The sequence below is a fragment of the Macrobrachium rosenbergii genome, chromosome 49 (assembly GCF_040412425.1).
Source record: "Macrobrachium rosenbergii isolate ZJJX-2024 chromosome 49, ASM4041242v1, whole genome shotgun sequence".
Lineage (NCBI taxonomy): Eukaryota > Metazoa > Arthropoda > Malacostraca > Decapoda > Palaemonidae > Macrobrachium > Macrobrachium rosenbergii.
Window position 1 is genome coordinate 41,916,272 of NC_089789.1, and position 14,421 is coordinate 41,930,692.

Here is a 14,421-nt window from a genome sequence, read left to right on the forward strand (position 1 = left end):
TCGCATGACTTCCTAGAGCTTTCCTTTTCATGAACCAGCTTTTACACCATCCCCTTTTACCTAGTGCCACTCTCCTCTTCCCACATATGCCTACTGTATCAATAAGGCACACAATGCCAGTCGCTTTCAGTTCTACTGGTTATGAGCCATGCTGCAATTGTCGTACTGCGCTTACCTCGACCCAGACACGGTTGTGTGGACAACAGACTTGTTTGTTTACTGATTTTGTCTTCCAGTGGACTATAAGTCTCTCATACAAAGTCAGGTCGTGTGGATGGGGCTTTACTTGTTTCTGCAGTTTTGCTTTACTGCCATTAATCAGAACTGTATCATCAGCTATTTCATGCTCCTGTAAATTTCCTACCATGCAACCTTGCACCTCCATATATTGTCCTTTATCGAGTATCTTGCATCAAGTCAGTGAATTTATTGAACAGCCAGGAGACTTTACAACCACATTCTCAGACTAGCTTCTACACCGCACGGTCATTCCCTTCCTCACATATTTGCCTCAGTCATAAAATTTTATCAATCCATTTGTCAGATTGTTTTCCCCCTTTACTTTCAAACTGCTTTCATACAGCTGCCAAAACAAACACTTGAGTCATTATGTCAAAGTGACTTAAGGTTTGGGGGTCAGCTTAAGTTGTGTGGGTTAGGACAGAAGTCACAATGTTTAGGCATAAGCTACCACTCCTAATACAACTTTAATTGCTTTGATTCAGTTGGAATGCACAGGCAAAAGATGGTCTCATTTTGTTTTAAATCTACACCCAGTAATCCCCAGCTTCCAGGAACTTGATATGGGTATACAGTAAATGTTTCACTAAAAGATGAATGATACTGTAATTCATACCATGAACATTTTTTGAGACTTCTGTATTGCTATAATGTAATCTTTGGTGATGAGGTAAACTAACCACTAATGAAAATTAAGGCCTAAAATAAAGCTTAAAGTGAAAGGTTTCAAAAGACATATTTCCAGTACTCATATTTTATGAAAAAAATACATCATTAAAACTAAATCACTGCACATTTGTTTACATACAATACAAAAACTTCATCTAGAAGCACACTGCAACATTTACTTGGGTTTTAGATTTGCAAAAACCTTACTGCATCGTAACTGTGTTGTTATATCATACACAAAGTCCTTAATGTAACTGTCTTTTTCTGATTTTCTTGACTCGAAAATAACAACCAGAGTTATTCTTGGCTCAACCCTGCACAGGAAGTATGTCGCACCAATCTGGAAAGAAAAGATGATTAGAACAACTATGTACTTTCTTATCACAGGTATCAAAATTCATTTTGGGTTTTCTCATGGAGTATAAAATTTTCAATTAAGAGTATCAAAAGTTGGAAGAATAAATCCCTATTTTCTCGTACCTTTTACTGCAATGGCTGCTGATTAAAGGAGGTAAGGAAAAGAGAATTCTGATTTGTTTTGACTCGGTTGCAGTCTGCTATAACAATTTCCGAGGTTGGGAGGTAAAAGTCCGATGCAAAATTTTGATACGGTACTTGTATTGAAATACTAAAAATATTTTAAAAATCTAAAATCTTGAAACATCTGATACAGTAAAGGATTATATTCAAACTGGTGATTTAGAAATCCTTTCCATAGAACACCACCTTGCGTAATTTGTCTCGATTTTGTAAAGTACCATCCATGAACCAAAAAAATAATCCATCAGTTTATTGAATTTTTTTAAACTGGGCATCTGATAGCAGCAACTGTGACATAAACCACTGTCACTCCTATCTAAATCCTTTCTTCCAACCAGAGATACTATTTCCTAAGCATCAAAATGTGATTAACTGAAAAAGTACCTTTCAAGGTAAGTGCACGTTTCATGATTTTGTAGTGATACACAAGTAACCGATTTGGTATTAACAAGAGTCTGCATTTGTGTATGCTGACATATTTACTATTCAAAATAACTCGACAACATATTCCAACAGGTAAGTGAAGAGAATAAGCTATCAGCTTGACGGCTGAGTGAATCTAACAGCAATTTGAAAATAATAATTTCACCTGCTGATCAAAGAAATGTATAACTCTGTCCATCAATTCTTGCTCGTTGCTTCTGTCTGAAACACGCATGACAATGCTTGGCCATTTGTCCCTTGGTCGTGTCTGAGAATAGGAAAAAAGACTGTTTATATATGGTACACATATACTGTGTGCATACTCCTTTGTATAACATCATTTACCTTAAATGCAGTGTGACAAGAATATTCCTAGTCCTACTGGCCAAGTATTCCAGATGTAACTGACCTGCTCTTGTTCTACTTCTTTTGCTCAGTCAATTTATCAAAACTTTGCTTGCTGCAACAGATATCTATTACATTATCTTTATCAGTACACTGATCATATAGTAAATTAAGAATAACAAAAGGAAATCCATACTGCTATTACTGCAGCTGCATTATGTACATGATCATAATATGGCTGTATTTCTTAAACAGAATCTCCTAATTTTGTGTGTGTGTATTATAACATTAAATGAGAAAGCTGTCAGAACGATATCATATGAGTGAAACGGACATGATCTGAAGAGGAGTTAAATCTTATGATTAAACTTTTTTTCATTTGTATGTTGTTAAAGTGTATAAAACATGAAACAAATACCCATAAAAAATAAAAAATAAGAAAAAGAGGTAAATGCCTTTAAACACCTATCTGAAAGGCCTGGATAACCGACTAGTTAAACTAGTACGATAATCTTGGAATAGATGGGAGAAATTGCACAAGACAGAAAGTGGTAAGAACTCACTTCACATATGAACAACCTTTACTTACAGGTGGATATGAAAATATGGCAGGATAACTTTCCAAGCCTTTTGGTGGCTGAACAAGCTCCTCTGGATGGTGATAACCAGCTCCCTGGTAATCTTCCACACCTGCTGCCTCAAATACCAGACAAACACTAGAAGCATCAGTCTTTCGTACAAATGTTTGAATCCTGCAATGATGAAATTTGTTTTAAAAACTGATCATAAAAAACTTACTATACTCCGCTATACTTTTAAAACACTGAAGATTCACTCTCCTTTTCTTTCAGTCTTCTACTTCCTTATTATTCGGTTTCTCTTTCCACAAAAATATATTCATCCAACTGGGATAAAACCATTCTACAGGTACCAAAAACTGTCTGTTTCTTTTACGGATAGATTATCAAATAGATGAGTCAGATCAATGAGCCAAATTCTTCCTTAATTAATGTACAGTATAAACTAATAATTTTTTTTAATGATGCAGCATAAAAGATATAGCAATCAGTACAAATGCAAAATTAATCCAAAATTATTAAAAGATAATCAGGATCACAAGATAATTTAAGGTAATATCTTCGAATCCTTATTTCCTAAAATATATACAAAATTCCACTTAGTGCAAGAACATTAACAATTAAAAAATGGACGGCTTTGTAATGTGATCTTTCACTGTGCTTACATAAACATCACATTAAAATTGAAGTTGCTGAAAGCTGTGCTGTCCAAAGGCTTGGAAAAAGACTAAGAGCTGAAAGATTGAGATGGTCTGGCCATTTAATGAAAATGGAAGACAAGCAGCTAGATAATAAAATTTAGACAAGGAGGTAGCAGAACAGAAACCAATAGAGGCCAGGAATCAACTAGGAGGGCATGAGTCAGTACCCAAACCAGAGGGGAATTTAGGCAGTGTGTTAAAGATGATTTTGTTAAAAATAAACAGTTGGACGTACAAAGAAATAATGTGTGATGGTGCAAATAAACTGTCCAGTATTCTAGATTATACATGTGTTATTCTTGTGACTGAGTCAATTATATATCTAAGTGCAGGCAGTTAAAAAGAGAGAAATATTGTATAATAAAGCAAATACAGTATATCTATAAATACAGTATAAGATTCCCCAAATTTTGAGGATAATATAACCTGCAACACCTTCATTATACAAATACAAAAAAATAGTTTATAAGAAAGTTGATAAATTGGTCATGAAAAAACCGAGGCAATTTTCTGCCTCTCGAACACCACAATATGAATAATTTATTGGCAACTTAAGTTGATATACCTCCATATAAAGATTGCAAGATACAGGGCAGGATAAAACTACTACTTAGTCTACACAAAATAAGTTCTTCGACTAAGAGACAACTTACTTAGATACATAATCGCAGGCCTGTCGCGATGTGTATGATTTCATGTCTGCAACAGAACTCTGGGCTGCCAATGTTTCATGGAAGTATAGTGAAAATTTTGAGACAAAAGCAGCTTTTGCTTGCCACAGCCACTGATACAAAATTGGTAATGGGGATGACTTCAGGAAGCTAGACCCAAAACCATATTTTTTCGTCTGAAAAAGAAAAATCACAATTGATGATGCACTGTATATCTAAACAGAGACAGTACACATATGAAAGTCTGCTGAAGAGTAAATTACTATTCTCGTGTCAATGAAAATTTAACTGGCATTCAAGATTTCCAAATATATCTGTGCATAACATAATGCATATTCTTGTAATGACTGGGTAAAGCTGAAATACTAAATTCATGAGCAATGAGAGAGCATGAAATTTCAAAAGAAATTAAAATACTTTACTTCCCAGGATCAAAACATCAAAACTTTTAAATAAATTTATTACTGGTTGTTTACACACACACCAAAGGTTCACACTATGCACTCTTTCACTCCAAACTTTTACAGCCATACAGTAAGTAAATATGCTGAAAACCTAGCAAGGACAGAGCCAACTGTTGCCATAGTGTGAAGTGAGGCAACTGCCTGTCAAGCTTCATCGAGCTTGATCAGAACCAAGTCTTGTGCAAGCCACCAGTACTGGGATAGAAGTGTGATGTTCTTCTACAGGTTAACAGCTAACTACTTTACAGTATAAAGGTATGGTCTACCTGCTCAAAGAAGCATGAGAGCGAGATAGATAGACTATGGTGAAAATAATGCTAAGGCTAGTACTTTGGAAATCTTGATGGCTGATGTTACCACAGACCCTAATTTGGTCTTGGGAAACTTGTGGGAGTCAATGCCAAATTTACACCTTAGCCAGAAAATTTCAAGAAATGAGACACATGCTTTCCTTATCATACCTTTGAATCAGAATACCACCATATTCATGGAAATAAGAAACTGCTTGTGATGAAGAGAAAAGAAGAATGAGGTTTAGCCTCTTGAGGGCTCAAAGTAAGCAAAAATCATTCTCTTTGCTTCATCAAACAAACCTGACAAAGCAGAAATGGTGAATGGTTTCACTGGTTTGGCCAACCCATCTACAAAAGGAATTCTGCAATGAAATTCAGTGCAGAAGAGAAGATTATGACTTCATTCTCTGATAAGGAAACCTGAATCAAGGAATTTTATATGCAATAATCAAAGTAACCATGAATACTTTTCATGAGGGTTAAGTCCTTCATGAACCTATGAGAGGCATAAAATGTACTTGTGAAAAGTCTTGCTATAGGGTCTAACTTGTGAGAGGTACTCAAGAGGAGAATAGTGATCTAAGTTGTCTCTAACATGGATAATCAAGTTAGAGTAGTGTTTTCCTGGTGACTATCCTAAACAGTTGGGTAAGTTGTTCTGTATTACTCTATTGAGTGCCTGTGTTTGGTTCCTTGGCAGGATAAACAAAATCCATCATCTCAAACTAGAGTTTTGTTATCTTTTAATAATTTATTCTTAAGTTACTCCTTTGTTCAGAGAACCACATTTGTAAATGTATACTACATATGATTTTCTTAAAAACCTCCTCTGACTAATTCTATATCTATGGCACACACAATACCCTATAAAAGATGAGTACATTACTACTTGCAAAACAACTGAGCAAGATGCTATTTAGTATAAAACAACACTCATGATTTAACTGCATAAGCTTGGAAACATTACCTCCTTTGACTGTACGAATGAGTGCCAGTTGTTGAGTTTAGAATTGGCATCATGCAGAGATATCAGAGAAGGCAGAAATCTCCATGACTGCATGTCTATTTGACCTCTCAGGAGATGCACTTGGATGTCACATTCATAACTGCAAATGGAAAAAAAACACTGTAAGTGGTGTCACAGATCTTTCTGTGCTGCTGTCAACTAATACATGGGTTTACATTTGAGCAAGTGTTAAAGAAAGTAAAATACTGTAATTACAAATACAGTTCTTCACCGTCACTGCGTAAAATGAACTGTCAAGACAAGTTTGACACCCTATAGCATACAGCACCATTACGAATAATTGCTCATGATTATCTGAAAGATATAATGGATCAAAGCTTCCTCATAATTAAATAAGCAGTTCTTCTACTTTACCCAAGGCACTGTATCACTGTAATTCTAATGCAATGTAGAAATTACACTAAAAATCAGTTTTAATACAATGGTGGCATTAAACAGTAGAAAAATTACTTATAAAAAATCATGATTATCATGTAGTGGTAGATCAGTACAGCCTTGTTAATTTAGCCCTAAGCAAACTTAAAAAAAAAAAAAAGCTTTTTCATGTGAACACATTTTTGACAGATTTTCCCATTACAGTACTGTATTGGGTTGGATGTCTTTTTAGGAGCATTGGACACCTAATGTTTTTTGGGTTGGGCACCAACTGTATTTGTGAATTATACCTACTATATATTTTGGGGGGTCTGTCTTTTTTTTGAAGGGGTTTGGATATTTGGATTTGGGGAGAGGGGTTGGCAGCTGATGTCTACGTTTTGCGGGGTTAGACATTTAGTTTCCCAGGGAGACTGGACATACAGTATACCGTTTAATAATAGAAAGAAGTAGGTAGGAGACCTTTCCTATAGTGTAACCAAATGCTTTCAGTAACCACTGGTGTTTGGACATGCATAGAAGTAAAATGATTTTTAATCTAAAAGTGAAATTATAATACCGTTAACTAATACATTAAGACTTTATAAAATACTTTACCTGCACCATTAAATCAAATGTCTTGAGTTATAGAGGGCTTGTCAGGACACAGCCATGAACACTTACGTGAAGTTTGTTTTGACAGCTGACAGAAGAGGGTGATGAAAACTTCTGGCATGGTTGGTACTAATATCGCTCAGGATTGACAACAGCTCCTCGAAGTTCATTAGGCGACCCATGGACATTGCAGTCATTTTTTCATAACTTGGACTTGAGTTAAGGTTCACAAATTTTCATGGAAACTTTTCTGTATATTGTTCAGGTACTGTATCTGAATATTTATGGATCTAAATCTTTACAATATTCTGAACGCACTGAAGAAAGATTAATATAAAAAAGTCATCCTTTGCAAAAAATGTTTAAGTGAGATTGGAGAATCCCATTCTAACTTCCCACTAATAAGTAATACAGGTAGTTTTATTTTACTGGAAAGTTATTTAATAAAAAAAAATTAAGTCCTGAAATATCCACTTAAGTAAAACAAAAATGATGCTAACTTTTCTAATACTATTCCCATTCAAATACTGTAAATGGGTTAAATGTGGCCCGTTTCTCATCTCATAATGGTGTTATAGCTTTAAAGCTGTGAACAGCGCATACCTGGTATAACCTTAAGACAAAGAATGAGCTTTACACTGAAAATGAGAGTGACATAAGACCATCTATTCTCTTAATCCCCTTTACATGAGAAATATGTAAAATCTTTGCGGCAAAGTTAAAGTTCCCTGACTATTCAAACTAATACATTTTGCAAATGTTTTGTCTGCTGTTGGTCAACAAGGTATATTGTATATTCCTGCATTACAGTTTGATAAGACTACAAGTGGTCACCAGCTGATGAGCTGCCCATAAGATGACCATATACTTCTACCTTCTGTTATATTTATTAGCAAATATTTCACAATACTGTACAGTACAGAACTTATCTTGGGTGTTTTTATCATGTTTGCAAATGAGCATTCTGCTCTGTGGAACATAAGCAACAAGATCTCTGGCTAATCCTATTCTAACCGCTCTTGGGCATAGTAATATGCATTTTTCTTCTCTTGCTTGCTGTAAATTTACTTTTCGTGGCATAATGCTATTAGTGTCACTTCAAAGCAGAATGCCTACTGTATAGCTTACTCTAGTAAGTTAAAAAATGGAAAAAAAATAAAACAAAAATAGTCAAAATGAGAAGTTCAAGTTAGCTGAAAAATTTCTGAAACTAAAGGAATATCCTAAGTACTGTATAAGATATTTACTATTAGCGTATCTGCTATGCACTTTACCTGTGAACACCAACACTATGTGTGACACAGAAATGTAAATTTCATCTCAAACACAAGAAGCAATAATAAACTTAGTGAATAACCATGGCAATAGATTAATATGAAAACAGGCAAAAAAGTTAAAAAGTGCAAAAGATAAGTTAGAATTCCTATTCCTGGAGAATGTCTTAATCGAAAGCAAAGGCTACAAAAACCAAAGGCCAGTATATGCAAAGTAATGCTGTACAGTAATTTAATTGACCCCATTAAGTGTGAAAGTACAGCAGCTTACACCTTTTGTTTAGGAACTTCAAAAAGCAAAAGACTAAATTGCTTAGTGGCATTTCAAGTGCCTTTAAGAAGTTCCAAAAATCAAATGCGGAGATGATTTGCAGATGCTATTTTTCCTGTGACTTTAGATGCTATCTTTACAGTATTACTAATTTATTAGAAAATTTTTATGTAAACTTTTAATTATCAGTTGGTTTGTTTGGTCTAACTCCTCTGATGTAGCTTTATGGAAACAATAAGTAAAGTAGTAAAAGGTTAAATCATTAATACAACCAGAACTCTTTCATGTTTGCTCAAAGAAACGATCTTGTACCTGGACTAAATCCATATAGAAATAATTTTCTACATGGGAACTAGGTTTATATTTACTAGAGACAGAGTACAAAAGGATACAAAGATATCATTTTCAGTCGCACTCTTGTGAAAACGAGCAACTGGCCACACAAGTGACGTAAAAGATCGTGAAGCCCTGAGTAAATATGTTCTGTCATTCCATCATCAGCACTGGTCTCACCATCCTTCAAGGAAATCTTCTTTGCAAGGCATAATTCTTCTAACTCTGCAATGAGACTTTCATAGGCTGCTCGTACTGATACCTGAAATTTTATGTAAATATACTGAAAAATCCACTACATACATATTTTGAAAATTAACTGGAAAATTTCCTGGGGGAAAGGATTAAACTTCGGATCCTTTATTTATTGTGATTCATACAACAAACATGCATGCAAGATTGTTACTCATTAAATTCTAGCATTTTACTAAAGGAAGTTCAGCTCAAAATTATGGGGAAATATGTACAATACATGAAATGGAAACAAAGTACACCAACAAAGACTTCAACTGAATATCCCACTTGTGAACACAAACAGGTGAACCATTTCTCATAAAAAATATCACACACAAACCAACATCATTTTGCTGAATTAGCATAAACACAAAAACAAAAAATATACAAAGGGCAAAAATCAGGATCACAAAAATTGTGAAACTCCAGATCTAATATAGGTACGTTTGCATTTGACCAGATGAGAACATAAGGATATGTCATTGCAGGTGATACATGGGAATCCATTATTGGGGTTGGCTCACACATTTAACAACCACTTTTGCTAACTATTGTTTACAACTGAGCTCTCAGTCTCCAGCATTTTAACTTGCATAATGCCATTTGTAAAAATAAGAACTCTATTGGGAGCACACAACAACACACCTATGCATAGTTTGCAAAACTGTTAAACAGGCTAGATATGTTTCACTAAGTGCTAAACAACAAAAAATGTACTGTTTCTGCTTGAAACTATAAAATGGCAGTCAATACTAAGAGAATTATTAATCATTCAGATCAAATATCAGACATAACAGACAAATAGTATGATAAATAGCTTCCAGTCTGGCTAAGACTGGTCGTGTAAGGAGAGCCTATTCCAGCAGCAAATAGTCTCCACACAGCAGTCTGGGCAGATTAGTGCCATGACATCTTTCTCAAGATTCAAAAATTATTTATTTTTTTCTTTTGCAAAATACTGTTTAAATTATTTAATGAACGTTAAATGGCAGTAAGACACACTAAAAATTGCATACTTTAAATATTACAAAAACCAAGTGACAGTATTTCTTACCTCTTTCCTAAGAAATCCTTTTGTAACAAGGAAAGACATATTCATGTATAGCTTTTCAGCTTGTACAAACTGGACCACACACCCAAGAAATGCTTGCCACATTGGAGAACCACTACTACGACTGGCATCCCGTTCTTTTTCCTGTAACATTCAGCAAATACTGCAGACACTTAAAATAATATATATTGTTATAATACACACATAATTCATTCAAAATTAATTTTCAAACTGTGCCAGTAACTCTCAAGTTTTATTTAATAAGTTTGTTGGCTAATAAATCACTACTCTATTTACGGATTATTTGCCAATGATGGCTATTGTTCAGGTTATCATTAATGTTACTGATTGCCAAACCCTTAAGATCATGTATTGCAAATAATGAGCAAGGCTGTACAGAAAAAGTAGAAAAACCTTCAATTATATTTTAAATTAAAAAAAATTAAGATCATGGTAAAGCCAGCTGTATGGTGGGGGCACCTCTAAGATGCTACATTGATACACAAAGCAAAATCATAAAATCTTTAAGAATCACATAGTAATTTGCACTTTTTCCTGAGGGGAGGGATTCGGCAGCATCAAAGGGAGAGTATTTCTTCCTGATGACACAATTAGCTTTCCTTTCTTCTTCCAAACATTTTCCACTGCAAAGGGGACCAGTTCAAACCTTCCTCACAAGGAAGCTCTGAACTGCAGGTCCTGCCTATACCAAAGGAACAATATCAGTGGAGATCCAGAGACACAGAGGAAGAGAAGCAATCACACAATCATGTTTTTCACAGCTTTACTATTAATTCTATTTAGTACATCCATAACAAAAGAAAATCACCACATATACAGAAAGCAGAGAAAAAAGCTTCAACATGGCAGTCAGTGGGAGCACAGCAAGACGGCCTCACTTGAGTGGCCAAAGAAAAAGTGCTTGGTGATGGCACCAACCACTCGTTAACTACCGCGTCTCAATAACTGATTCCAACTCATGCTGAGAATACCTCTACATAAAAAGTGATGGTTTGTTCCCTTGGGAACAATTAACCTATCAAACTGTTTGTGAGAGCTATCTAATATCTGTAAGGATTGGGATCTGGACCTAATTACTCTGCCTAAAAGTATACTAATTCTGTACCTAAATATACTCATAATAAAAATACAATAGAGTACTCACTGCTTGTTCTTTAGCTTTATCGAAGCTGAAACTGTGGAAATGGGTCAGGATACCTTGCAGAGCTATCTCCTCCTCACTAGTGGATTTGACTTTTACTTTTGCTGCTGCGTTTTCTAGTCTCTGTTGTGAAATGTCTTCATTTCCTGTTAACGATTCAGGTGATTCTCTAACTGAAGAACATGAAGCTTTAGAATGAAGAGTTGGGTCTCCCTTCTCATTATTGTCCCCCTTGCCATGACTTGTAGAAGATCCTCTCCTAGAGTGTTCGCTGTCACTTTCTGTTCGAAGAGCCATCTCTTGCCTGGATATTTTTCTTTCTACATGTGGCCTATCACTCCTGGCATTTACTTTTTGTGGATCATTTTTAACACAGTACTATTTTCAGCTTTCATGGAGTCACTGATCTCACTCTTAGTAACTGGCTGAATGCTACTGTCAGACCTTTTTGAGTCGTCAGTATTTGTTGCCATTTCATTGCTGCAATAAGAAAAATATATGCAAGGAGTCCTGTTTAAATTAGAATTGACTTACCCTACTTCTAACTTAACATTTCAATTAATTGCCTACACTCATCACAAAGGTAGTTTAGCATCATATTTCAATACCTACTGGTTTTATTATTATTCATATCTTACCAGTTACCAGATTCATAATATTGTACATAAAAATCACATAAAGAAACCTCCAATAAAGCTCAAAGGTTTTCAAGTAGCTAGTAAATATCCTGAATATGTAAATTTTAGCATTCCCCTAAAGAAATTTACAATCAATAGTGTATTAATTATTTCCCAGCTAACCATTTAAGTCCTGGACATAAACTATCCTAAAGAATTGCCTCTCAAAATTTGGCATACTGTAAATGTCACCTTCCTAGATTAGTTATGCCACCAAATTTGTGTGGTAACTGTGCAACAAATTAATTTCTTGCTCTATCCTTATTTCTAATAGTTATGGGGGAACCATAGTTATAAATCAAGGGAAACCCAAAACTGAACACCAGCAAGAATGGTAAAATAACCTCAAAACACAAGAGAAGCTATTGAAAATATATGTTCACGGATGTGAACACTAGCGAAGTACAGGGGGGCAATGCCAAGATAAAAAGCTTGATATGGCAATGCTAATCATTGAAGTACATTCTAACCTAACCTAGGATAACACACCTTAACTGGCTGGAGGAAGGTATGGGAGTTGTTTCCCCCCTGGACTCCCTTTAAACTGCTAAGTATTAGTGTGGGTAATTCTAAGAAAGAGCTCCACATGGACGTATTGTTTGTTAATGAAGTTTTTAACCAAAGTAATGTAAGAAATTTACTGTCTTTTGTTTATGTTTTTATGCAGAGAAGCTCTGCACGGACGCCACGTTTAGTAACAGCCCCTCGGGGATTAACGTAAAAACATCAACAAAAGACGGTGAATTTCTCAAATTACAGTATTTTGGTAAATTTCTCAAGCTACCTCACCTGTGCTGCATCACAGGCTATACACCATTTTCTATAGTGTTCTATTGAGAAATTTCATTTATATACAATACCCTATCTCCGTGCAAAGCACTTCCTTAGAATCACTCAAGAGGTACTCATATAGAGCCATCCTAACCTAACCTTTCCGAACTTAATCTAACTTAGAGCACCTGCCCGTATCATACCTGGTCGGGGGAGTCTGAGGCCTTTACCCCCTTCTAAACTTACGCCCACTTTTTACTTACCTTAGTTTAAGCGTAGCTATATATTAAACGAGACTAAACATTAAAACCTTCGCAAAAGAACATCCATTCTAAATTCAAAATTTATACTTTCGACTCCGAGTTCAAATCATATTTTCAAAAGTCAAAACCATGGTAGACCTTCAACCTTTTGCATTCATTAGCATACTCGTTTGAGAATAAAACGTAGCCAATATAAATAAAAAATGCCAATTAATACCTTGATGCGTATAATTTAATGGTGGATCACTGGAAGAAAAAAAAAGGCTGTATCCTCAATAAACCCCTAAAAATTCTGTCCTTTTTTCTGTGCAAGGGAAGCAGCTCTAAAGTTTATTTGGGCGGCCATGACAGTTCAGCACTATATGTAGTAGTAATGTTTCAGTGACTTTCAATCATATTCCATATAACGGCGCACCGGCCTGTTTCTTTTTTTATTGCTATCCCTGAATAATTTGCATTATATCTTTATCTTCTTTGCATCTAATTACAATTGGACCTTTGCCATGGGTGCTGTTTGCTCATCCATATCTTCCTGAACTGGAATGCTTATTTGTTTCGAAATTTTATGATACGTGAAGAAGTAATGTATGGCGTATTTAAATTGTAAATTTTCACAACTGACTCCTTTGTGGTAATGATATTTCAAATTAACAGTTTTTTATGCTTTTATACAGATGAATTGTCAAAATCTCTTGCACCTTTCATATTCGCGTTTAATTTCTCTTTTATAACAACTTAAGCATTGAATTATTCCGTGCCCTTAGCCGGAAGTGAGTGTTTATAGTGACTTTTTGGATCCTTAGGCCTACCATTTGAAGAGCCAGAAATTTCAATATATTCCGTTAGTAATGGTTTGTTCATGACACAGTTTCATTTGCCTTCTTATATGGCGATTTACTATACCATAAACAGCTCCATTTTTCATGTTATATAACATTTTTGGCTTGACGCCCTTCCCTGAAACGGGATGGTTATATAAAAAAATGACTTCATACAAACTTTTAACTCGTGGGTTGGGGATGAGTTGCACGAGTTGGGGATGAGTCCCTGTACAGACAACTTCCTCAACATTACGTATATATATATATATATATATATATATATATATATATATATATATATATATATATATATATATATATATATATATATATGAAACACGTAATGTTGAGGGAAGACACACACACACACACACATATATATATATATATATATATATATATATATATATATATATACATATATATATATATATATATATATATATATATATATATATATAAGTATAGATAGATTTTAGAAAATTTTTCAAGGAGGAAACTGTTATTAAACGAATAAATTTCAACAGTTACGTGAATATGAGGCATTATCCTCATACCACATACGGTTTCACGGTTTTCCTATTCATAATGTTTGATACGAACTCCAAATTCATTTCGAAATTGCAAATCATGCTTAACAGCAT

General features: G+C 34.8%; 1 protein-coding gene across 1 annotated transcript; it reads right to left on the bottom strand.

The window, feature by feature from the left end:
- Positions 1 to 978: 978 nt before the first annotated feature.
- Positions 979 to 13,328, bottom strand: LOC136832297 (KICSTOR subunit 2-like). Its single transcript, XM_067093202.1, has 10 exons — positions 13,174 to 13,328; positions 11,249 to 11,725; positions 10,087 to 10,227; positions 8,858 to 9,060; positions 6,990 to 7,127; positions 5,892 to 6,030; positions 4,150 to 4,343; positions 2,807 to 2,969; positions 2,039 to 2,140; positions 979 to 1,249 (listed from the first exon to the last, which is right to left on the bottom strand). Exons 2-10 carry the CDS (start codon positions 11,540 to 11,542, stop codon positions 1,085 to 1,087), a joined length of 1,539 nt encoding a protein of 512 aa, XP_066949303.1. The 5' UTR covers positions 11,543 to 11,725; positions 13,174 to 13,328; the 3' UTR covers positions 979 to 1,084.
- Positions 13,329 to 14,421: the final 1,093 nt, after the last annotated feature.